At 38.5% G+C, this 26,856-nt stretch overlaps 2 protein-coding genes across 5 annotated transcripts in view; one reads left to right on the top strand and one right to left on the bottom strand.

The window, feature by feature from the left end:
- On the bottom strand, window positions 1–26,720 carry LOC141552634 (uncharacterized). The gene is made up of 3 exons (XM_074284707.1): window positions 25,778–26,720; window positions 17,692–17,787; window positions 1–821 (listed from the first exon to the last, which is right to left on the bottom strand). The coding sequence occupies exon 1, from the start codon at window positions 26,718–26,720 to the stop codon at window positions 26,025–26,027; it is 696 nt and encodes a 231-aa protein (XP_074140808.1). The 3' UTR covers window positions 1–821; window positions 17,692–17,787; window positions 25,778–26,024.
- Window positions 26,366–26,856, top strand: part of USP10 (ubiquitin specific peptidase 10) — a 73,192-nt gene continuing 72,701 nt past the window's right edge. For all 4 annotated transcript variants that reach the window (XM_074286322.1, XM_074286319.1, XM_074286321.1 and 1 more), the window contains exon 1: window positions 26,366–26,739. In XM_074286322.1, coding sequence (XP_074142423.1) covers window positions 26,719–26,739 — 21 coding nt within the window. In that variant the 5' untranslated portion in view covers window positions 26,366–26,718. The remainder of the gene's footprint in view (window positions 26,740–26,856) is intronic.

The following is a 26,856-nucleotide window of genomic DNA, read 5'->3' as shown; positions in this document are numbered from 1 at the left end:
TTTGAATTTCAAGTACTCTTTTTATATCTTTAAGTAAATCATCTCTCCTGGGCTTTACCTCCCTCATCTGTAGGCGGAGTAATGACCTCACTCATATTTTCTGGCTTTTGCTTGTCCTTTTCTTCTTTAAGAGGACCAGTGACAACACTGGTGATGTTTTGACTTGAACGGGAATGGGATTTAAGTGAAACAGAGTTGGGAAAAGTTGTCAGCCTCACACTCTCTTCCTAAGTCATGACGTCCAGTGGCAGTTCCAAATAAGCTGGCTAGTCATGGCCCATGGATGACTTTGGTGTCTTTGATGTCTGACCCAACTCAAAGTGCTTCAGAACATCTGCTTCAGCTACCTTTGATCATTAGAACTAATTGTTGCTTAAGGTAACATGCCCCCAACTCACCAGTATTAGTTGCCTTCAACCTGGTTTGGGCCACCTGTCTCCTTTCCAGCCCTGAGTATATGATCAATATCATTGTCACCATTTTGCCAATAATGAAGCTAAATTTGTAGAAGTGATTTGTCATCCAGGGAGTCTAGGAGAACTGGGTGTCATGCCATGGGAAGCAGGGAAGAAAGTGACCCTAGATTAAGCTTAGTGGGCAAGCCTGGGATGCCCCAGAATCAAGCCAGGTAAAGAAGAACTTAAGCTGCACCTTAATTCAGGCCCTTTTTACCTTTCACACAACCTCCCAATCAGTCTTCTTTGAATTCAGCCTCTCTTCTCTTTAATAAATCTTCCACTCTATGATAGTATTAGTCCAAAAGCTCAGGCGTGTCCATGATACTCCCCTGCTCAAGAAAGTTCAGTGGCTCCCTATTGCTTCTAGAAAAAAAAAAAAAAAAAAAAAAAAAAAAAAGATAAATTTCTTTAACTTGTACTTCAGGTCCTTATGAATCTGATACTCTTTCACTCCAAATTCTAATAAAAAAGGCTGCCCTCCAAATTCTGCCTCCATGGCTTTGCACAAGTTATCTTTCATGTCTGTAGTCTTCTCCTTCCTCATCTCTGTATCATGCTATGGAAAGCTACTTCAGGGCTTAGTTTAAGTACCATTTCCTAAATGAAGCCTTTCCTGGTTCTGTTAGTTGTTGAAATTGGTTTGCATTTATTTTATATACATATTCTGTATTGATTTATCTATGTAGATATTGTTTTCAGGTAGTAGAATGTAAGCTCTTTGGGGGCAAGAACTTCCATTTTTATCTTTGCATTCATCAACTAAGTTGGATTGAGGTAGGTAATATAAGCATATTTTTTCCAGTTTTCTTTTTTTTTTAATTAATTTTATAATTATAATTTTTGACAGTACATATGCATGAGTAATTTTTTTTTAAACAACATTATCCCTTGCATTCATTTTTCCAAATTTTCCCCTCCCTCCCTCTACTCCCTCCCCTAGATGACAGGCAATCCCATACATTTTACATGTGTTACAGTATAACCTAGATACAATATATGTGTGTAAATCCAATTTTCTTGTTGCACGTTAAGAATTGGATTCCGAAGGTATAACTATCCTGGGTATCAAGACAGTAGTGCAAACAGTTTACATTCAATTCCCAGTGTTCTTTCTCTGGGTGTAGCTGTTTCTGTCCATCAGTTATCAACTGGAAGTGAATCGGATCTTCTCTATGTTGAAGATATCCACTTCCATCAGAATATATCTTCATACAGTATTGTTGTTGAAGTGTACAGCGGTTCTGCTCATTTCACTCAGCATCAGTTCATGCAAGTTTCTCCAAGCTTCTCTGTATTCCTCCTGCTGGTCATTTCTTACAGATCAATAATATTCCATAGCATTCATATACCATAATTTACCCAACCATTCTCCAATTGATGGATATCCATTCATTTTCCAATTTCTAGCCACTACAAAAAGAGCTGCCACAAACTTTTGGCACACACAGGTCCCTTTCCCTTCTTTAGTATTTCTTTGAGATATAAGCCCAATAGCAGCAATGCTGGATCAAAGGGAATGCACAGTTCGATAACTTTTTGGGCATGGTTCCAAATTGCTCTGTAGAATGGCTGGGTTCTTTCACAACTCCACCAGTTTTCTAAATGAGGAAACTGAGGTTCAAAAAAGGGAAGTTACTTTTCCAAGGTCTATCCCATTGGCAAAAATACAAGATTTTCTTTGTCACCATGATGCTGAGTTCCCCATCAGTGGGAGCTAACAAAGCATAAATTTATCATTTGGAAGGAAGAATATTGTAAAGTTGATTCATTCATCACTGAATGGGACCAATTGATCTCTTGAGATACCTTCCTTATTGAGAAAAATGGAGGCATTTGCTTAAAGCCAGAGCTTATCTGTGATGCATGTAAGACTAGAACCAAGGTATTTTGAACTTCTCCAAAATAAAAACCAGTAGCAATTTATCTAGAATTCGTACATAAAAAAGTTGTATATTCCCTTTGACCCAGCAGTGTTTCTATTGGACTTATCTCCCAAAGAGATCTTAAAAGAGGGAAAGGGACCCACAAGTGCACAAATGTTTGTGGCAGCCTTTTCTGTAGTGGCCAGAAACTGGAAACTACGTGGATGCCCATCAGTTGGAGAAGGGCTGAATAAATTGTGGTATATGAATATTATGGAATATTCTTGTTCTGTAAGAAACAATCAGCAGGATGATTTCATAGAGGCCTGGAGAGACTTACATGAACTGATGCTGCATGAAATGAGCAGGACCAGGAGATCATTGTATACTTCAACAACAATACTATATGATGATCAATTCTGATGGACATGGTTCTTTTCAACAATGAGATGATTCAGGATAGTTCTAATGATCTTGTGATGAAGAGAGCATCTACGCCCAGAGAGAGGTTTGTGAGACCTGGGTGTGGATCACAACATAGCATGTTCATTTCTTTTGTTGTGGTTTGTTTGAACTTTATTTTTTCTTATTTTTCCCCTTTTTGATCTAATTTTTCTTGTGCAGCAAAATAATTATATAGATATGCATGCATATATTGGATTTAACACATTTTTACCATGTTTAACATATATTGGATTACTTGCCATCTAGGGAAGGGAGTGGGGGAAAGGAGGGGTGAATTGGAGCACAAGGTTTTGCAAGGGTCAATGGTGAAAAATTATTCTTGCATATGTTTTTAAAATAAAAAGCTTTAATAAAAAAATTGTATATTTTAGCATTCTGCATAGATGTTGACATCAGTAAGATCCATTAAGGAAAATTGCATAGCTAATAGAGCATGCAGAGATCTAAAGTAATATGATACCATTATAACATAGTCTCGAGGCACAAAGTATGTGTCTGCTAAAGATAATTTTCATGGCTGATGGGAGTCCCAGTTCTTACTGCTAAGAGCCAATAGGAAGATCTCCGAGTGGTTATTTTCTTATCTCCTGTGTTCAGTGTGGTCAGGATTAGGAGCAACAGGTGTGTGGGGAGTGTGTGTGTGTGTGAGCTAAAGCTGCTCTTGGGTCAGTTCTAATTAGCCAGAAGGTGACCAAAGTTCATATTACTTCCAGACCAAAGCATGTCCCAGCTGCTCAAAATCTGGCAATGGTTTCTGGTCCAAGTTGGCTCTGTGTATTGGCAGTGTGCAATGTAGCTGCCTAGGGAGGGGCAGAACCACCTGCCCAGAAGTATTGCTCCATCCCTCCGGTACTTCCATGTTGTCAAAAATTACCAACTTTTAAGTCATTCTTATGGATGCACTTTTCATTCCTTCCATTCATTCAAGAAATCCAAGATCCCAAAATGTTAGCGCTTGAAAGGGTCTTCATTACAAAAAGATCAGAGCTAGGAAAAACCTAAAAAATAATCTAGGCCAATTTCATTCTACCAATGAGGTCAAGAGAAACAATGTGATTGACCCAATGCCATAGAGATGAAGCTTATAGAGAATTTTTTTCCCCCTGAGGCAATTGGGGTTAACTGACTTGCTCAGGGTTACACAACTAGGAAGTGTTAAGTGTCTGAGACCACATTTGAACTCAAGTCCTCCTGACTTCAGGGCTGGTGCTCTATTCACTGCACCACCTAGCTGCCCCTAGAGAACTTATTAATCACCAATGTATGCAGAATATAGTGCTAAGTCCTTGGAATGATATTGATTTTATATAAAGCAAAGTCCCTGCTTTCATGGAGTCTCCAGGCTTTTAAGAAAGTGTAATACAAATCCAGAGATATGGATATATCTAACAGCATACTATTATGTGATATGCAATAGCACGTTATCAGTCAATTACAAAAAACAGTGATATGTGAGGTCTAAGCAGGAAGTTCATTACTGATCAGAGGAATCAAGGAAATATTCCTGGAAGAGAAAGTAGGGTATAGTAGACAAAATGCTGGACCTAAAAACAAGAAAACTAATAGTAGCTGGTGATTATATAGTACTTTAAGGCTTGCAAGGTGCTCTCTAGATGTTAGTCAACAAGAATTTACTAAGCACCTACTGTATACTAAGCAGTGGGGAGACACAGAAAGGAAAGAGATCATTTCTGCTCTCAAGGATCTCAGAAATAGGAGGAAACAATAACTCTGTACAAATTGGCTTTATACAGGATCAATTGGAGATAATCAATAGAGGGAAAGCTCCAACATTGAGGGGAAATGAAAAAGGTATCTTGTAGAAGGTAAGATTTTAGCTGGGATTTGAAGGAAGCCAGGAAGCAGAGGTGAAGGGGGAGAGCATTCCAAGCATGGGAAAGCGCCAGTGAAAATGTCTGGAATTGGGGCAGCTAGTTAGTTAGTGGATAGAGCACCAACCCTGAAGCCAGGAGGACCTGAGTTCAAATTTGACCTTGGACACTTAACATTTCCTAGCTGTGTGACTCTGGGAAAGTCACTTAATCCCAATTGCCTCAACAACAACAACAACAACAACAACAAAAAAAAAAAAAAAAAAAAAAAAAGGAAAGAAAAGAAAATGTCTGGAATCAGGAGATTTTCTTTGAAAAGAACAACAGGACTAGTGTCTGGACCTCTGAGTGTGTGTATGTGTGTAGGGGGTAGTGGTGGCAGAGAATAACTTGTAGTAAGAAGATTGGAAAAGTAGGAGGCAGCTTATGAAGGGCTTGGAACCAAAAAGAGATTTCATATTTGATTTTGGAAGTGACAGGGGATTTATACCAGGCTCAGACCTGAGCTTTAGCAAGATCAATTTGATAAGGGAATAGAAAATGGATTGAAGCGGGGAGAGATTTGAGGCAAGGAGACCAACCAGTAAGCTATGGCCACAGTCCTATTATGGATTGATGAGGGCTTGTACCAGGGTGCTTTCCATGTCAGAGGAGAGGAGAAATGTATGTGACCCCAGGTCACATAGCTGGTAAGTATTTGAATTCAGGAAAAAGTCTAGGCCTGTTGCTCTATCCGCTGTGGCACCACCTAGCTGCCCTCAATATAAACACTATATTTATTATTATTATTATAGCTTTTTAATAGACAAAACATATGCATGGGTAATTTTTCAACATTATCCCTTGCACTCACTTCTGTTTCAACTTTTCCCCTCCTTCCCCCCAATCCCTCCCCTAGATAGCAGGCAATCTCATACATGTTAAACATGTTAAATAAAAACTATTATTATTAATTCCATTCAGTGTTTTTGAGAAGAGCCTTAGATTATTTCAAAAGGCTTGAGTACTACTAGCCCTAGATTGGCCTTTCACTTGATGTGATCTTCTGGCAAAATTATTTTCCTTGTTGGGGGCTGAATTTTTTCTAGGTCTGGTTAATGTCTAAGATCCTTTCTACCCCTAACATGGTATGATTTTACTCTTCTATTTGTGGTGTTTCAGAACCCAGCTTTTTTATTTATTTATTTTTATATTTTTATTTTCCCCAGTTACATGTAAAAAAACCAAATTTTTCGCTTATCATGTACATTCTTTTTTTTTTTTTTTTTTTTTTAAATTTCCATATGAACATGTTGGGAGAGAAATATCAGTACAAAAGCGAAAAAAAATGATAAAAAAGTGAATATAGCATGTGTTAATTTACATTCAGTCTCCATAATTCTCTCTCTGGATATGGATGGTATTTTCCATCCAAAGTTTATTAGGGTTGCCTTGGGTCACTGAACTGCTGAGGAGTGCCTAGTCTATCAATGTTAGATCCCAGCTTTTTAAATTATGGGTCACAACTCCATATAGGGTCTTGTAATTGAAGGTGGGAGGTGCACAATTATGGTTTCTTATCAGTAAAGTTTTGATTTGTATATCTATTTTATATACCTATACCTGGGTTCATGTAAAAATATCTTGTGAGAGTCAACAATAGAAAAAATGTAAGAAGCCCTGTTATCTAAGTTATCTAAGGATAACTGCATGTTTGTTAAACATTACCCAAAGATCCCAATGAATCACTCCTGCTCATCTCCATGTGATTGAGGAAAATCAGAAAATTTTACTCTTTTATGCCAATCTAAGGATAAGGGTATCATAACATCACTGAAGATAATGTTTCATTTGGAGTTAGAGGAGCTGATTTCAAATCCCAGATATGCCCTCATTACTTGGATAACTTAGGTGGATCACTGACTCTAGTTTAGTTTAGGTGAGTCATTGCTCTGATTTACTATCTTTCCTCTTAGGTTGTTAAGTCCCCCAGGAGGATTGTGATGAGAGAGCCATGGCCTGCCTACCTCTGGGGTCTTATCAGATTATCCTCCTGCCCTTCCTCTTTCTAACTAGGACCAGCATTTCTGGGTTGTTACTGAAATCTTCTGGAGAGAAGGTGATATTAATCTTATACAAAGTAAAGACCCTGCTTTCCTGGAGTCTCCAGGCTTTGAAGAAAGTATAACACAAATCCAGAGATACGGATATATCTAAATAACATATCATTATGTGATATGTAATGGCCCATTATTAGTCAGTTAAAAAATAACAGTGATATGTAAGATCTAAGCAGGAAGATCATTACTGATCAGAAGAATCAAGGAAAGATTCCTGGAAGAGAAAGTAGAGTGGAGTAGACAAAATGTCAGGCCTAAAGATAAGAATACTAAAAAGTAGCTGGTGATTATATAGTACAGTAAAGCTTCAAAGGTGTTCTCCAGATGTTAGTCAACAATAATTTATTAAGCACCTACTGCTTAGTAGAGAAAGTCTGAAGGTGATTGTGACAACCTTCTAGGAGGTGTTGGAGGCAAGGGAAGTTGAGAGCCTTTGATGTGGTCAGTATTTTGTTTTTTCCATCTTTCTCATTCCTGTGAATGTCCACTAAATTTAAACTTTTTGAGGGCAGGCACTGACTTTTGCTTCTTTTTGTATCCCTAGTGCTTAACACAATGCCTGGCATACAATAGGTAATAGTAATAAATAAGTAGTAGGTAATAGTAATAAATCTTTTTTGATTGATTTTATTAATTTTAACCAGCATGTTTGGGAAATACAGCATTCTGACTAATCAACTGTTCTGGCTAGGAATTAACAAACAGCATACTATATAGAAAGATCATCTGTTTTCTAAAAAGCAGGTGTCAGAAATAATAATAGTTTACATTTGTATTAAGGGAGCTAGGTGACGAGTTAGAGCATAGAGCACTAGCCTGGTGTTAGGTAGACTTATACTCCTGAGTTCAAATCTGACCTCAGACACTTTTTTACTTACTAGCTGTGTGACTCTGGGCAAATCATTTAATTCTGTTTGCTGCAATTTCCTCATCTGTAAAATGAGCCAGAGAAGGAAATGGAAAACCACTCCAGTGTCTTTGCCAAGAAAATCCCAAATGGGATCATGAGTCAGATATAACTGGAAATAATGGAATAAAAACAACTGGAGCTCTTTACAAGTATAGAATATTTTGGTGATCCTTCCATGTATTTAAAATTAGAAAACATCTCGGAAGCCATCTACTCCAACCCTCTCATTTCACAGGTATGAAAACTCAGATTGAGAGAAGGGGAGAGAATGGCTTACTATCACATTGGGATTCAATGACTGAAGTAGAATTTGAACCTGGGTCCTCAGTGTCCAAATCCAAATTCCTTTCCCCACAGAACAATACTGTCTTATTTTTATACCCATTACCTTATTGGAACCTCACAGCAATGCTAGGAGACACATAATCCCCCGGAGAAATTGATTTCCCAAAGGTAATCTCTAATATGTGGCAAAATCAGGCCTTAAGCCTAGTTTTCTGGTCTGGAGTTGAGCGTGCCTCCTATTACTGAATACTGAAAGAGAAGGGTTGGAGAATGAAAGGGAACAGCATTCACTAAGTACCTACTATTTGCCAGGCATTGTGGTAAGTGATTTTGCTGATATTGCCTCATTTGAGATAATATTTGGGACACTAGAAACAAAACCTAAAATACCACTGATGAAGAGAGCTCCTGGTGGGAAAGCCTTCCTACCAATTCAGCACCTTTTCTACCTCTTAAAAGCATTTCATTTGATCCTCACAACAACTCTGGGAAATAGATATCTATTATTATTCCCATTATGGCCCAGAAAACTGAGACAAATAGAGTTTAATGACTTGCTCAGCATCACCCAGCTATTATTATTCCCATTCTACAGATGAAAAACTGAGGCAAGTAGAGGTTAAGCAACTTGCCCACCATCACACAGCTGTTATTATTCCCATTTTACAGATGGGGGAACTGAAGCAAATAGAGGTTAAGTGACTTTTTAAACATCATATAGCTATTATTATCCCCACTTCACAGATGAGAAAACTGAGGCAAGTAGAGAGTGAGTTGCTTAGCATTACACAGCTGTTATTATTCCCATTTCACAGATGGGGGAACTGAGGCAAATAGAAGTTAAGTAACTTGCATTAGATCACACAGCTAATATGTGACAGAGAAAGGGGTTGGACTCAGATCTTCTCAGTGCCAGTACCGTAATGAAGATAATTTAATGTTTTTCAGGATTCAGGCTCATCATCATCAAGAATAGGGGTTTCCATTTTGCCATCTGTGGAGTTGGAGATTGAAGCAAATCTGGATGGACCCTAGGAAGTCAATCCCCAGCTCCAGCTTGCTTCCTGGCTTTCTGTTGCTTTCTCATAACGGTCGTGTGCGGGATGCTATTTGAGCTCTCCGGTTGCTTAAGATTCTGCATAAAGGGCCTTTTAGTCTGCTGTGATCATGCAGACAGCTGATGCTAATTCCCTCCCTAAAAACTTCCTCTGTTCTGTGTCTGCACAGCTTGGCAGCTGGGAGCAAACATCGAGAAGCTGCTGCTGTTGCCGGGCGTCTTGTTGTCATGGTGATGTTTGTTTTACTGGATTTCATTGAAGAGTCATCGATCTTAAAGCTGAAAAGTGACTCTAGCCTTCTTCTGGGCCAGCCAACCCTTTGCCTTAAGCCATCCATTATTTTGGGGGGGTGAGTAGAGCAGGCTGACTTGTTTTGTATTCTTCCTCTTATACTTGCGATGTATATGATGCCACACAAGTCACTTCCTTCTTTTTTGAGCCTCGGTTTCCTCATCTGTAAGATGGGAATGATAAGACAGCATCTGCCACATAAGATTCTTATAAGGCTCAAATGAGACAAATGATGCATGGAAAGCAGTTGATCCATTCTACAGCTATCGAGGAATCATTGAGTGGCAGCACACCTGCCTTTGTATCAGAAAATTGAGGTTTAAGTTTTGTTTCTGACACAGGCTGGCTGTTTAACTTCCCTAAATCTACAGTGAACAGGTTCAGGAGTGTGAATTTCCATTCCTATTTCCTTATTCTGATGCAATCAGAGGAGGCCCCCCCCCCAAGTATCTTGTTTTTTTTAATTGTAAGTTTGGTCTGGGATTCTGCCCCCCCTGAAGCTGTTATTGCTAGTGAAGACATAGTGTTTCCCCTTGCCTGATAGGAAATTTGCTGAGATTTATTTGACATGAAAGATATGGAACTGTTTAACTCATTTATCAGCCATACTAACAAAAGGCAAGTGATTAGTTTTATTTAATTATAAAGCAAACACAGCATAATAATCACTCCTCAAATGGTAGTTATGTAGCATGTTACACTCCAGTTAATAGCAATCTGTGTCACAAGTTAATAAGTATTAGTGTGCCTACTGTGTGCTGGAAGATTGTATCAAACCCATGGGGTTATGCCTAAAAAGTCAGGTGGAATCAGGGGAGTTCTAGGAAATAGAAAGTCAGGAGAGTCTTCCATCCAGCTTCCAAGGGGAAGCCCCTTGTTAATGGGATGGTAAGGGAAAAGGTTTCTGTTTTAGCCCTTTCCTGAGTCTTCTTTCCCCACCCTCATTTGTCTGGATGAAGACTTCTAGCTTGAAAAGACCCAGATGATGTTAGATTTCCAATTCTCCCATCAGTATCCTAGCAGCATCGTTTAGAGTAGCCAATGGGCAATGTCTGTTGTGGAAGCAGAGGAGAGATTGGATGCAGATTCATGGAGATATGAGGAGCTTGGGGAAAAAAAAAATAAAAAAACTATACCAAGTCTGAGTGGGAGAAAAGGCAACTGCAGACCACAAATCATCAGCATGCTAGTGATAATTGAAGTTCTGGGAGCTGATTAGATCACCAACTGAAGCAGTATAGAGCAATCCAAGTTCAAATTTGGCCTCAGGTATCTGGACAAGTTATTTACCTTCTGTCTGCTTTGTTGTGTTCATCTGTAAAATGAGAATTAAAACAGCATCTACTTCTCACAGTTATTGTGAGTGCCAAATTGGACAATATCTGTAAAGCATCTTAAAGTTATTCATAAACATTAGCTATTAGTTTATATGTTAATAAAAAAGCTTCATTAGTCCTCATATCTATGTACAAAGATATAAACATTCCCTTTCCCTGTCCAAACCCTGAGAAGTTAATATCAGAAAGAAGATACTGATGTGTTTTTTTTAAGCATGTATTTTGAATTTTTCAAAAGAATTTCACTGTATTCTTTCCTACTACAAGTCTTAATGAGTGTGAAACAAAAAGTCTTTTGTGGTGTTCTAGAAATCCTTCCAGTATTACTAGAGCTTGAGGGAAACTTAGAAGTTATCCAATTCAATACTTCCATTTTACAAAGCTAGAAACTGAGTCCCAAAAAGAGATTTCTGACTTTCAAAGTCACATACCTATATGCTGGCAAAGTTGGAACAAGAAATCAGGTCTCTTGATTCCTCGTCCAGCAAGGAAACTAAGACTTAGAGAAAAGAAGCAATCAATCAGAATACTGGAGTTGGAAGAAGCATGAATCCTTCCATTCCAGAGTGATTGTAAAACTTGAAGATCTCCAGGGACAGGAAGCTCATTACCTTATTAGGCATCCCTTTTCATTATTGGATAGATCTGATAATTAGGAAAATTTTCCCTTTTATTGAGCCAAAATTCCTCTCTGGAATTTTTACTGATTAGTCAAGCCGATATTTCTTTGGCTAATACTTTTGCTTTTGTATTTAGTAGGTAAAATGACACCTATTTTCTTTGGTGCTTTTCTTGTGAAGAGGTATGCAACTTTTTACTGTTTAATTCACAGAGAATTATAAATATATATAATTATATTATATATAAATTATATATAATAAATAAATATATATATAATATAATATAAATTATAAATATAAATAATCTCCCCCTTTCTTTTGATTTAGAACATAGGACAGTCATGACCTTGAAACATAAATCCATCAATATGGGAAGTATTACAGATAATTACATAAATTACATAAGCACATAGTAACATAGTAACGTAACACATGCTAGAAGTATATAACATAATCATAAATTGAAAATTTATAAATGTCCATAAGTCCATTGTCCAATAGTCTCATCTTGTGTGAGGAAGTCCAATGATTCCTGCTGGTTTTTAAGTTCTTTAACAGTCTTTTTATTATCCATGCTCTTTCGGTGTAAGATGTTTCTTAGATCTTCTCCTTTATTTTGAGGTCTTTCTCTTTTTCTGTCTCTCTCTGGTGGACAAGGCGAATATGACTCGTTGGCACCCATCTGATTCCTTCTCCTGCTGAAGAAATACAAGCAAACCCTCTCTCCCAGGCAGTTAACCTATCTAATTTCCTTCTATTTACCACTTTCTAAATCTCTTCTCATCATCTGACAATTACATTGGAGTTGTTCGCACTGGGCACAGCCCTGTTGGTTTAAAAGGCCTGTATTCTCCCCAAGTGTAATCCATTTTTGCAATCTGATTGCCTTTTGACTGACTTATCAGGTAATCCCTTTCTGCCATGTGATTGCTTCTCTGCTGATTGATTAAATCAGAGTCCTGGCCTTCTAAAGGCTCTTTAGGTGTAACATCAGCTGCCATCATGCCCCAAGTCTTTTTTGCCTGGGGCCCTGGACCTGGGCCCCTCATCCCGTTTCCCTGAATTAGTTTACACTCTGATGCCCAATGGAGTCCTCTGTTGCATTTTGGACATGGGGTTTTAGGTCTTCTTTCACCCTGTCTTCTCACTGTATCTCCATACCTACACTGAGCTCTTAGATGCCCAATTTTTCCACATTGAAAACATCGCCGAGTTTCTCTAGAAGTCCCTTGCCAGGAGGGACCCTGCCTTTCCACATTCATCATTGTCCTGGTGTAAAAAGCATTTGTTCCCACTGTAGCACAGCGTCTTATGATCTCCTCTAAAGGAGCATCTTTGTCTAATCCCCATATAATTCTTTTGCAAATCTCATTGGCATTTTCCTTAGCCAGATGTCTGGTCATTATTTCTGTAGCTGAATTTTCTCCAATAGTTCTTTTGACAGCAGTTTGCAAACGTCCCACAAAATCTGCAAAAGGTTCATTGGGACCTTGCTGTATTTTAGTGAAAGCCTCTCCATGATCTTTCTGTCCAGGAAGGACACCCCAAGCTTTTATTGCAGCCTTAGCAATTTGTTCATATATTGTCATGGTATAATGAATCTGTTCCGAATTCTCTCCATACTGACCTTCACCAGCTAAGTGCTCAAAAGTGAATTGTGTGTTAACTCCTATTTCCAAATTGCATCTGACTTGAATTTTACATAATTCATGAAATTCCGCAAGCCATAATAAATTTTCTCCAGGTTCCAGACATGTCCTTGCTATGGATTTCCAATCATTCGGGGTTAGGACTTCATAAGACAAACCATCTAGTAACATTTTGACATAAGCTGATGTAGCCCCATAAAGGGTACAACCTTTTTTCAAATCCTTAATTTTATTCAAATCTAAAGGTGCATATCTTCTCCTTTTTTTACCTACAGAATCAATCTCTTCAATCACAGGATATGCATGTATAAAATCACTTATATCCTGTCCTTCTCTCTTAGCTTTAACCAATGCTTTTTCTAATCTTGTCATAGGCTTAGGCTGCTTCACAGGCAATTCTGTTTGTATTTCTGCCTCTTCCCCTCTTTCTTCCTCCATCTCTGAAGGTGGGGTTGATGTGGGCCTGTCAATAATCTGTTCTCTAGGCAGGGTTGAAGCTTCTTCAAGAGAATCATACCATAATTCCTCATTTAAATCCTCTTGCTCTAGGGAAAGATCTTGATCTTTCCTTTTTTCCTCACACTTCCTCCTCTGTTCATTTTTAGAACTTTTCCTTCTCCTACAACTTGCTTGATAGTTTAAGGCTAATTGAACTATGTTGTAGATATAAAATACTTCTGCAGAAATTGAACGAGGCCCATTTTTTGCTTGAAATTCTTTCATTTCATATCCCACTAGCTTCCATTTATCTACATCTATCTTTTCTTCCTCTAAGAACCAAGGGGATGTGCGTCTTAATGCAGCCAAGAGTTTAGCAATCTGTACCCAGGTTACAAGTAAACTCTGCTCCTCAATTATCTTGATTATACTCTCTATAGTACCACTCCTGAATGGGGGTGGAGCTGAGGTTTCTTCTGGGGCTGGGGATGAGTCGGCTGAGGTCCAGGGATTGAATATAGCTAACATCTGCCCCATTTCAGCTATAAGAGATTCCTGGTTTAGCCCTTAACAAGTTAAGTTCCTTATTTATCTATTAGCACGCTCACTTAATCTTTAACAAAGTTTCCTCGTTACTCACGGTTCTGGGTCAGAGAGACTGAGATCTAGATCGGAAGCTTTTCCACTGGAATCAGGACCGTGTCTGTCCCTGTTCGGGCGCCAAAATGCGAAGGTCTGGTCTAGCTCTTCTTGTCAGGATAAGCAAATGTCCTTGCCCCACGTTGGGCGCCAATTGTAACGAGCTGTCGTCTCCAGAAGCTGCTGGATCGCTCTCTGGGAAGAGATCTGCTGTGTCTTCTACTCAAATCTCTCCGACAGATTCTTCTTCCTGTAATGAACCGTTGTCTCCAGGCAGTTGCTGTTAACTCTTGTCCAAAGAAGTGACTTCCCTTCCTGCAGAGAGCCCCGTCAGGCCTGATGTAATACAGAGAGTCCTCTTTCTCTGAGAGTCCTCTTCTTTTATTCTCCCAGAGAATGGGCGTGGGATAATGCAAGGGCTTCTGGGAAGAACCACCCCAGCCAATGAGCTTGCCCCCTCTTATCAAGTCAACCTGAGTTCTCACCTTGTAATTGTCCAGAAAACCTGAATTCTCACCTTGTCACCCTCCAGACAACCTGAGTTCTCACTTAGTAATCCTAACAATGATTCCTGCTGAAATAGAATTGATTCTGCTAATTTCACCCTTGAAGTTACTTTACAAACACTTGCATGTGAAGATCTGCTAAGTGGAACAATGGCTAGAGGAACAGCTCCAGAGTTAGGACTGGACCTAAGTTCAAATCCATTCTCACACACTTACTTTTTGTGTAACTCTGGGTAAGTCATTTAACTTCAATTGCCTCAAAACAAACAGAAAAAAATACCCAAATATATGGATGTTGGATATTCCCTCCAACTGATATTCTCTCTACAGATTTCAACTTTTGCATGACTTTTCATCCAGATTCTTGTCCACATCCTCTCCTAAGTCTTCAACATGGGTACTATCTGATGTTTTGAGGTCTTCCAATCCCTTAGCACTGTATGGATGCCAATTGAGTTACTACCGTTCAAAATTCAGCCTGTATTTTAGTTTGCTGCCATATTCACCATCTCTCCACTTCTACAGCTTCTATCAGTTCCTATTCCTGATGATCTTTGAGAGGAGATTTTAAAATTCAGCATATATTTTAATTTGCCATACACTGTGTTTTAATGACACATTATGTCACATTTGTCCATCTTCTTATTTCAGCTGAACTCTCATCTCTTCCCTCTAATCTGGATGAGCTATCCAATCTTATAGATTAAACATCTTTAAATCTAATTTATGCAATTAATTTAGGACCTCTTTGTTTTCTTGTCAAATTCTCTAATACCCATTCCTCCCCCCCAAAAAAAAAGCCATAGTAAACAATCAGTTCTTAAGAAACTGTCTTGCTTCATAACCTTGGAGGTTTTTATAGGTTTTCTCTCTCCCTTATCCCCACAGCCCAGCAGTTAACAAGTATAGTCAATTCCATCTTCCTAAAATCTCTTATATTTTCTGTCTTCCTTCAAGTCAACATTATCTTTTCCTGGACTATTTTAAGACTCACCCAATTGCTTTCTGTCTCTTGCTTTTCTACACAACTGCCAAATTGATATTCCTAAAACATTGTTCTGATCATATTGTGTACCTACTCAAAAATCTTCAGCCTTCAGTTGTTCTGTTACCTCTAAAATAATATGCAGAAATTTTGACCTATTATTTAAAGCAGTGTTCTCTAATTTTTTTCTCCATATGTTTATACTATTAGAAATTATTGAAGATCTGTCCAAAGAGGTTATGTTTATGTGGCTTATACCTATTATCATATTAGAAATAAAAACTAATTTTGAATTTGTAAAACCTCTAAAAGTTTCAGAATTCTCTGGACTACACTTTGAAAACCACTAATTTAATTCACTCTGCAATCTGACTCCCAACTACTTTTCCTCCCTTGTTTTATATTCTTTCTCTTCACTATACTCCATTCTATTCCAATTGGCTTGCTGGCTATTCCTATCCACATTTTCTCTCTCATTTCCATACCTTTACATAAGAGGTTTTACATATCTGGAATATATTCTTTTCTCACTTCTTGCATTAAAGACCCTAACTTTTTTCAGCTTACATACCATATTTTTCCCAATCCCTTTTCTGATCCTTCAGGGAGCCTTTCCCAATCCTTCTTGATTCTAGTACTTTCTCTTTATTACTTATTTTTAATTTATACCGTCTTTAGCTTGTTTTACATAGTTGTTTGCATATTGTCTCCCCATTAGACTGTGAGCATCATGAGAGGAGGGATTGTGTTTTTGCTTTTCTTTATATCTAGTGCTTAGAATAGTGCCTGGCACATGATAGACACTTGATAAATGTTTATTGACTGATCCTTTCTAGATATTGATGGTTACTCTTTGTGTCTCCTTGTCTTTATCTCAGTGCCTCTCTCTTTGTTTGTCTCTGCCTCCCCCTCTTTTTCACTTCTTCCCTCTCATCTTCCCTCCTTTCCTCCCTCCATCTCTCTCTCTGTTTCTTTCTGTCTCTGTCTCTATCTGTTTTTGTTTCTCTGTGTGTGTCTGTCTCTCTCTGTCTTTTTTAATAGATGTGTTGTGAATCCACCTATGGGTATATATACTTTGCTTGTACATATTTTATTCCTCTAATAGAATGTAAGCTTCCTAAGGACAGGAAAAGTCTCATTTTTATCTGTGTCCTCAGAGCCTACCACATAATACCTTTCATGGAAAAGACTGTCAAAAAAAGTTTGTTGAATTTAACCTAATTGAATACAGTAAAAAGAATAATTCAGATTTATTAAAAATTAATATTAATTCAGATAGTGCTTTAATATTTACAACTTACTATAAAACATCTTGATTTCTTTTGACATTTCATCTCCTAAACTACCCCATTAGTTAGTTGTCTCTCTAACCTTGGTTTTCCCTCATTACAGAGCTCCCTCTACACTTTCTGCACTGCTGTTATAGACAAGCAAGGAATAGAAATTGCTATTGAATTTTGGTGTCCCATATCACAGGAACATAGTATTTATCCTTAACTTCTTGGCTCATGTGCCATATCTGGTTTTTTTTTTTTTTTTTTTTCAATAATAGCTTTTTATTTTCAAAATATATACAAAGATAATTTTCAACATTCACCCTTACAAAACCTTTTTTCCAATTTTTTTTCTTCCTCCCTTCTCCTTTCCCCCCTTCCCTAAATGGCCAGTAAGCCTATGTATGTGAAACATATGCAATTCTTCCATACATAATTCCATATTTATCATGCTGCACAAGAAAAAAAAAATCAGGTCAAAAAGGAAAAAAATAAGCAAGCAAACAATAATTTTAAAAAGGTGAAAATATTATGTTCTGATCCACATTCACTACCCACAGTCCTTTCTGGTTTTAGATGGCTCTTTTCATCACAAATCTTTTGGAACTGGCCTGAATCACCTCATTGTTGAAAAGAGACATATCCATCATAATTATCACATAATCTTGTTACTGTGTACAATGTTTTCTTGGTTGTTCTCACTTCACTTAGCATCAGTTCATGTAAGTCTCTCTAGACCTTTCTGAAAGCATCCTGCTGATCATTTCTTATAGAACAATAATATTCCATAACATTCATATATCATAACTTATTCAGCCATTCTCTAATTGATGGACATCCAATTAATTGCCAGTTCCTTGCTGCTACAAAAAAGACTGCTGCAACATTTTTGCATACCACATTTGGCTTTAAAAACTTTACCCATTTAAAAAAAAACAAAACAAACCCAACCTTTCCACCCAATTGTTCTTCAGTTTCCTTACCTGATTCTGATAGCCACTTTCTTAATTAACTAAAAGACTGAGCTTCCAGTTATACCTTCTACATCACAGGAGTTAGGGACTTGTTATCCTTATGATCTAAAAAAAAAAAAAAACATAGCTTTCACTATATGGACCTTTGTCAGCAAGGTAATACCATAGATTTCACCAAATGGCTAATGGTGTCCATGGCACAGAAAAACCTTAAGAACATATATGTCTATACATACTGCCTTTCTGCCTTTTATGCAGGTACACAGTATTTTATTCAGCCCTTTCTACCTATCCCTGCCCCTAAGTCCAGTTAGAAGTTTAGTTCTAAATGATAATTGCAAGGATTATCTTTTCTTTCATCTCAGTATCTTCCTCAACGCCTCATCACAGTGGGCAGATGATCCTGGATTTCTAAAGGTTGTGCCAGTGCTTTGACAGGATGGTCTAACCAGGGTTTCTTAAGCCTTTTCCACTTGTTACTCCTTTTCATCTAAAATTTTTTTTTTACACAACCCCGGGCATACAGGTACATAAGATAGGAATACAAATCAAATATTTACTAATAATAAATTATAGTTTTGTGATCCTGTGTGGAGTTATGACTGATAGTTTAAGAAGCTTTGGCCTAAGCCATGAGGGTTTCAAGGACAGATCCAGAGACAGCCACTGTCTGGTGTTTAAGGAGCAGACTGGTTATGTTAAAAGGCTCATCACTAGACTGATGGTGAAGTGATAAATGTTTCCTGCCATGGAAACTCTGGTGGCAGACCAGAGGAATTGTAATCTCTTTCAGTGCAGAGAATGAGAACTCAAAAAATCCTTGATGTATTGAAGTATTTTCCCCTAGTACCTCTCATGTAAGAGGCCAATAAATGTTGAATTCTACTTGTAAATTCTCTACTCATCTGGTCATGTCCTTGTTTATGCTTTTGTTCTATCCAGTTATAGATTGAACAGCTCTTAGATGCCTATAAGAAATGACCAGCAGGATGAATACAGAGAGGCTTGGAGAGACTTACATCAACTGAGGCTGAGTGAAATGAGCAGAACCAGGAGATCAATATACACTTCAACAACGATACTATATGAGGATGTATTCTGATGGAAATGGATATCTTCAACATAGAGAAGAACTAATCCAATTCCAATTGATCAATGATGGACAGAATCAGCTACACCCAGAGAAGGAACACTGGGAACTGAGTGTAAACTGTTAGCATTTTTTGTTTTTCTCCCTAGGTTATTTTTACCTTCCCAATCCAATTCTTCCTTTGCAACAACAACAACAAAATTTGGTTCTGCACATATATATTGTACCTAGGATATACTATAACATATTTAATATGTATGGGAATGTCTGCCATCTAGGGGAGGGGGTGGTGGGAAGGAGGGGAAAAATTCGGAACAGAAGGGAGTACAAGGGATAATGTAAAAAATTATCTATGCATATTGCATATGTACTGTCAAAAATGTTATAATTATAAAATTAATAAAAAAAAATTAAAAAAAAAAGAGGTGATCCCTTTCTGTTATATACTTCCATCAGTTTTCTCCATCATGGTCAATGGCACCATCATTCCTCCAATTCAAATTTGGAGATGTCATTTTTTTTTTTAACTTTTCTTTTTTTACCTTCTACATAGGAGCTATGACAAACACCTAATGATTCTTTATTCAGAAATGTCTATTGGATATGTCTGTTTCTAATAAAATCTTCTAGTTTTTACCCTGGCACTCCACTCTGGTTACTGGTAAGAGTTTAGTGCTTATTTGGCCCAGATCCACCATGCAGTTTCCTGGCCATCTTCCTGCCAAGGTGCCTCAAGACCTTGCCCCAACTTTCCATGTGAGGTTAAACTCTGAGAATAAGAATCAGATCAATACTAGCATCCCTGGAATGGTCATCTCAATTGTCCTATGACTAAATCATTAACTAATCTGTGACTTCCTAGAACAATATAGCTCCCATCTCCTACATGTGCTCTTTTCTCCTTAGAATATAAACTCCTTAAGAGCAAGGAGTGTCTTATTTTTTGTACTTGCATTCCTAGCACTTAGCAAAGGGATGGACACATAGTAAAAAGTAAATGCTTTTAAAAGTTTTAAATTTTATTTCATTCGTGTATTTAGCCAACCATTCCTTTTTAAAAAAATTTATGCCTTTTAATAATTTTTCCTAACTTTTCTTAAGTGTTTGATATTACTGACCATTTCCACAGCTCATCAGTATAATCCCCTGTTATTTAATAAGCAATTGTTATTGATAAAAAGTTAGCCAATAAGCATTTAATAAATGCCTACTATGTTCTTAGGGCAGTTAAGTGGCACAGTGCAAAATGCCAGGCCTGAAGACATGAAGATCTGAGTTCAAATCTGGCCTCAGATACTGTGAGACCCTGGACAAGTCACTTGTTTCCCTCAGTTTCTTTATCTGCCAAATGAGCTGGAGAAAGAAATGGCAAATTACTCCAGTGTCTTTGCCAAGAAAACTCTTAAGTATAGGGCAGGACTGAAAAAAAAAAAATAATAATGACTGAACAACAAATATAAACTGAACTATGTCCAGGATACTGTGCAAAGTATTAGGGATACAAAGAAAGGCAAACAGTCCCTGCACTTGAGAAGTTCACAATCTAATATGTAAACAATTATATTATAGACAAGCAATCTACAAGATAAATAGGAAATCACCATTTCATGCATGGATTGGTGCACGTCTTCTTCCTGGTGTTACTGTATCCAATTCTGTTGCTTCGTTTATCTTTCCCCCAAAGAAACATGCAATCATTATTTAATAGTGCTCAGTAGAATAGACAGAATCACCTCTTGAGATTTCATTTAGGTAGGTAAAATGTAATACCCCAAAGCAACACTTACCTAGATTCTAATCTTTTTAGAAGACACTGTTGTTCCTTTAAGAATATCAAATGCTCAGATTTTAATATTTCCAAATGGTGTCACTTTTCTTTTGTTGAACTGAGAGCTTTAAAGCTTATTAGCTTCAAATTTTCATTTAAGAAATTTTAAAAATTATTTCTTCAATGACCAGTTATTTAGTTTTCTCCTTCTCAATGCTCTCTCCCCCTCCAAAAAAAAAAAAAAAATCTAGAAAATGGTTAAAAAGCAAAACAATAACAAAAGCTCCTTGTAACAAATACTTGGTCAAATAAAATAAATTCTCATATTGATATTGTCCAAAAAATGTGTGTCTCATTCTGAATATTTAGCATATCATATCTGTGTCTGGAAGTGGGTACAGAAGATCATGTCTCCCTTAGAATAAAGTGATCACCTGAAATCTCATCACCATGCTGATTGACTCAGTTTTTGATGCTTAATCCCATCAATGCCTTTTCCCTCTAATAGGAAGACTGAAGATTGGAACAATAAATTCCTTCCAAAGTCTTATTTTATAGAGGGTTCCGAACTTTCAGAACTTTAGAGGTAACTTTCTACTTTCCATTAAAAACTTAATTTGGTTTCAACTGCATAGAACATAAAACCACTATGAAAGATATTCTCTGGTCCCACTCCCACCCCCCTTTTTTAGCTTCCTTTTGTGTGTTATTTTCACCCATTAAACTGTAAGCTCCTTGGTGGCAGAGACTGTCTTTGTCTTATTTATATCCCCAATGCTTAGAACAGAGCTTTGCTCATAGTAAGCACTTAGTAAATCTTAATTGAATTACTGGAAACAAATGGATGATCTTTGCATCAGTCAGAGTTGTGAAGTCTTTAGAAAGTGTCCATTTACTTAGAGAGACTTACCTGAATTGATGCTAAGTGAAATAAGCAGAATCAGGAGATCATTATATATAGCAACAATAAGATTATAAGATGATCAGTTCTGATGAATGATTCAAACCAGTCTCAATTGTTCAGTAAAGAAGAAAATCAGTTACACCTAGAGAGAACTATGGGAAATGAGTATGGACCACAACATAGCATTTCCATCTTTCTGTTATCCTGTGCTTGCATTTTTGTTTTCCTTCTCAGATTTTTTTCTTTCTTTCTAGACTCGATTTTTCTTGTGTAGCAAGCTAACTGTATAAATATGTATACATATATTGGATTTAACACATATTTTAACAAATTTAACATGTATTAGACTACCTGCCATCTAGGGAGAGAGGGTGGGGGGAAGAAGGAAAAAAGTTGGAACAGAAGGTTTTGCAAGAGTCAATATTGAAAAATTACCCATGCATATGTTTTGTAAATAAAAAGCTATAATAATAAAAAAAATTGTCCATTTTTACAATGTCATTGTTATGGTATAAATTGTTCTGATTCTTCTCATGCCACTCTATATTGGTTCATACAAAACTTTTCAGATTTCTTTGAAAATTACTTCTATCATTTCTTACAGCCCAATAGCATTTCAAGACATTCATGTGCCATAATTTGTTTATGTATTTTTCAATTGATGGGAATCTCCTTAATTTCCAGTTTTTTACTACTACAAATATCTTTGTACACATTGGATATTTTTCTCTTTCTTTGAACCCTTTGGCTCATGGGGTTGTAGTGGATCACTCACAGGGTATGCGCAATTTAGTAACTTTATTATCTTAAGTGAGATAATATTTGTAAAGTACTTTGTAAACCCTTAAGACTTATGAACATGGGGCAGCTTGTTGGTGTAGTGGATAGAGCACCAGTCCTAAAATCAGGAGGATCTGAGTTCAAATATGGTCTCCAGTACTTAACTAGCTGTGTGACCTTGGGCAAATCACTTAACCCCAACTGCCTCAGAAACCAAAAAAAAAAAAAAAAAGTGATGGTCATAATTTCAAATTCCTTTCCAGAAAGGTTTTTGCCAATTTGCAAATCACATCAATGTGTTTATTTTCTTACATCCCCTCTAACATTTGTCATTTTCTTTTTTGGGAAATTTTGCCAATCTGATGGATAAGAGATGGACCCTCGGAATTGCTTTAATTTGATAGGGGGCAGCTAGATGGTATTCTCACTAGGTGAGTCCAAATTGGCCTCAGACATTTCCTAGCTATCTGACCACTGGCAAATCATTTAACCTTTCTCCCTCAGTTTCTTCAAATGTGAAATGGGATTAATAATAATATTCACTTCTCAGCATTGTTATGAGGATCAAATGAGATAACATTTATAGAACGACTCTGAGTGTACAGTGCCTAGCAAATAGTAAGTGCTTAATAAATACTTCCTTTCTTTGTTTCTTTTTTTTTTTTTAATATTACATTCTAATTTATAATGGGGCAGGTATATGGCACAATGGATAAAATGCCAGGGCATGAAATCAGTAGGACTTCTTTTTCTAAATTCTAATTTGGCTTCATATTGTACATATTGAATATTTTTCTCTTTCTTTGAACTCTTTGGCTCTTGGGGTAGGAGTGGATCACTTATAGGGTATGCACAATTTAGCAACTTTATTATCTCAAGTGGGATAGTATAAATAAAAAGGTGCAAGAGTCTATGTTGAAAAATTACCCATGCATATGTTTTGTAAATAAAAAGCTATAATAATAAAAAAAATTGTCCATTTTTACAATGTTATTGTTATGGTACTTTATTATCTCAAGTGAGATAATATTTGTAAAATACTTTGTATACTCTTAAGAATTATGTTGCTTATTAGCTATAAGTTGTAAGTGACTAGTTGGGCAAATAACTTCTCTCTGCTTGGCATCAGTTTCCTTATCTGTACAATGGGTTGGAAAAGGAAATGGCAAACTATTCCAGCACCTTTGCCAAGAAAACCCCATGTGGGGTCACCAAGAGTTGGACACAACTAAACATTTTTAGTGCTTTGGAGCATATTTCCATAAAATGGAAATGCTAACTTGGACATCTTCGTTTGAAAATTGCTCATATATATCCTTTGACCATCAATTGGGGAATTTAGTTCAATAATATATTTTTTATCCTATTAGTTTCAAACTTCTAGAATACAAGAATCATAACCCAGAAAGAGTTCTGGATCATCTAACCCAATTTGCTAATTTTCTAGATGAGGAAACTGAGGCCTAATGAGAGATTTAGTGAAAATAATGGAACTCTGAGAATCAGAGGAATTTCAGGGTGACTTTTGAGATCTTGGAATTATTATTATTACTTATTTATTTATTTTTTCTAAGGCTGGGGTTAAGTGACTTGCCCAGGGTCACACAGCTAGGAAGTGTTAAGTGTCTGAGATCAGATTTGAACTCGGGTCCTGAATTCAGGGCTGGTGCTCTATCCACTGTGCCATCTAGCTGCCCCGATCTTGGAATTATTTTGCTCCCTCAAATTCATTTTATAATAGGACTTTCCAGCAAGTGATATCCCCAAATACTTGCTATTAAGTAGCCATCATCATCAATGTCTAGGAATAATCAAGAGATTCTCCATTGCTACTGACTCAACTCTGTGTGACCTGGGGAACATGATTTAATTTCTGCCTTTATTTTTATATATCTAGATGGGCACCTTTATTAGTTGCTCATTTGCCTATATGGAAAGCATACTGTGATCCAAAGAATAAAGGATTCTAGGTCATCATACCAAATTATTACTTACTTAATAATATGATTTTTAAAAACTAAAGGAGAAAAAAATTAAGAAACAAATACTAGGTAAAAGTTTCTTGTTGTTAAGTCATTTTTCAATTGTGTCTGATTCTTTCCTGACCCCTTTGGGATTTTCTTGGCAAAGATATGGAGTGTTTGCCATTTCTTTCTCCAGCTCATTTTATAGATGAGGAAACTGAGGCCAATAGGTTTAAGTGACTTTCCCAAGGTCACATAGCTGTCAGAGGCCAGATTTGAATTGGGGATGAGTCAGGGAGACTCTAAGGCTCGGGTTCTGTCCACTTCAACACTTAGATAAAAACCTTCAGTCAATTAAGGATACTTCCTTGTTTTCTTTAAATAGCACACTGATGTCAAAGAGATGATTGATGATAGAAGCAACATATAATAAACAATAATAATATTAATAAAAATTAGTAAAAAGTAATAGTAAAATTAGTAAAAAATAAACAATAGTAATAATAGTAAACAAAATAAGCAGGAAAAGTTTGGGTGACTCACTAATAAGAAATTGTAACATAACTGCTTTTATATAAATTATAATTTCCAACACATATAAACTTAAAAAAAAACTCTACTCTTCAATATACATGCTTATGCTTATTTGATCTTCACAACATCTCTGATATAGGTAGAAAAGGTATTATTGCCATTTTATAGATGAAAACACGGGCCTGGAGAGATTGAGGACTTTGTACTGGGTCCATCAGCAAATCAATGGCAGACAGAACTAGACATCTGGTATTTAGCACATTTCTCTAGGTAGTTCCCCCCTCCCCCAAAGGAATATAAAGTGCCAAGTCAGTCCCGTTAAAAGAATTTTAAGTGCTTACTATGTGCCTTGTGTTGCCAAGGCATTTCCTGCCATCTCTGAAAGTCTTCCTCTCCAGTTTAAGAGAACAAGGTACAATTTTTAATTCAGACAATATAATTTCTCCCAACTTTCTTCCTTTAAAAAACCCCAGTGAGAAGCACGCACACACCCACTAAACATATCTGCTCAAAGTTCCTTCATGTAATTTTGAGCTGGGAAAGGGACATTGACAGTCATGCAATCCAGTCCTTTCATTTTATAGAGGAAATTGGCCTATGGAGATATTAATAGGTCCTAGGAAGTGCCAGGTACATAGCAAAATAATTATTTCTCTCTTTTTAAAATTTTATAATTATAACTTTTTTTTTTGACAGTACACACGCCTGGGTGATTTTTTACACCATCATCCCTTGCACTCACTTCTGACTTTTCCCCTCCCTCCCTCCGACCCCTCCCCTAGAACAGGCAGCCCCTTGTTATAGCATGTCCTAGGGACAGTATATGTGTGCAGAACCGGTTTTTTTTTTTTTTTTTTTTGGTTGCACAGGAAGAATTGGATTCAGAAGGTAAAAGTAACCTGGGAAGAAAAACAAAAATAGCAGAAGATTAATGCTCGGTCAATCCGTCGCTATGTCTATCCGTTCTAAGGTCACACAGCGGCCAGGCAGGAGTGGCAGGACTCCAGCCCAACCCAATCCGAATCCCACTCTCTCGGCCGCCCCTCTACACTCACAGCGGTGCCCGGGACTCCTAAGAGTGGCAGAATAAAGGCGCGCGGATCGGCCTTCCCCGGCGCTAGCCCATCGGCCCCTTCCCCCTTTCAGTCTGAGTCCCCACTACTCGGGATCTTTTTTTCCTGGGCCAGGACTTTCCCCTTTGACTTCTCGGCCTTTTCCTGCCCTTTGGGAGTTTGGGCACCGGCCCCCACGTTCGTTGCCCCGTTTCCCGCCCCCACGCCCGTGCGCCCCGGCGGCCCACGCTCAGTTTCGGCCGCGTCCGAGTTGCGCTGGCTCGCTGGGGAGCCTTTCGGGAGGGACGACTGCTAGTTCCCTTTTTGGAGGCGGCAGAAGCTCTGAGGGGAGAAGTGGGACTGGGGGAGGCGAGGCGTTCGGGCCGCGCTGCGGGACTAACTCCTCCAGCCGCGCTGGGCGGCCACAGGTGGCTCCGACCGAGCACGTGGGGCCGCCCTGAGGAGGCCGGCGATTTACCGGGCGGGTCACTTTATCGATCTGATTCAGTCTCTGTATTGGGCCGGGGAAGGAGCTGGGGCGCAGGGAGGCGCGGCCCGGAGGAGAGTCGCACCCAGGCGCGGGACCGCAAAGTGCTGCGCTCCGGGAACAGACTGCTTCCTCTTCTCCTTCCGGCGCGGGGCTGGGGACCGAGCGGGCCCGCAGTCCGCAACGCCCGACACTCGCCAAAGGGTAGCTCTGACGGCAACCTTTCTTCCTCACAGAGTGCGGGGCAAACCCGGGAGCGCGCTCCCCGCCCCTCGCCCCCCGCCCCCCGCCGGCGCGCTTGCGCACCGGCTCTCCTCTCCCCCGCCTCGCCGATGCGCAGGCGCGGCGGCTCATGCGAGTGTGCCTGCATGAGAGCGAGAGGAGAAGATGGCGGCGGCGGGGGAAGCGGCGTGAGGAGCCCGGGCGGCGAGCGGGGTCTCCCTGAGGCGGGGGCGACATGGCCCTCCGCGGCCCCCAGGTGATTCAGGGCGCCCGCCGGGCCGGGGGCGGAGGGCGGGCGGCGGCGGGGGCGGACCGGGGGCCGGGGGCGCGGGCCCGGCCAGGAAGGCGGGCGGCGTGTGAGGAGCGTGTGAGG

Source organism: Sminthopsis crassicaudata, chromosome 2 (assembly GCF_048593235.1).
Source record: "Sminthopsis crassicaudata isolate SCR6 chromosome 2, ASM4859323v1, whole genome shotgun sequence".
In the NCBI taxonomy this organism is placed as follows: domain Eukaryota; kingdom Metazoa; phylum Chordata; class Mammalia; order Dasyuromorphia; family Dasyuridae; genus Sminthopsis; species Sminthopsis crassicaudata.
Note: the sequence above shows the minus strand (reverse complement) of the source record. Positions and strands in the feature narration are given on the sequence as shown.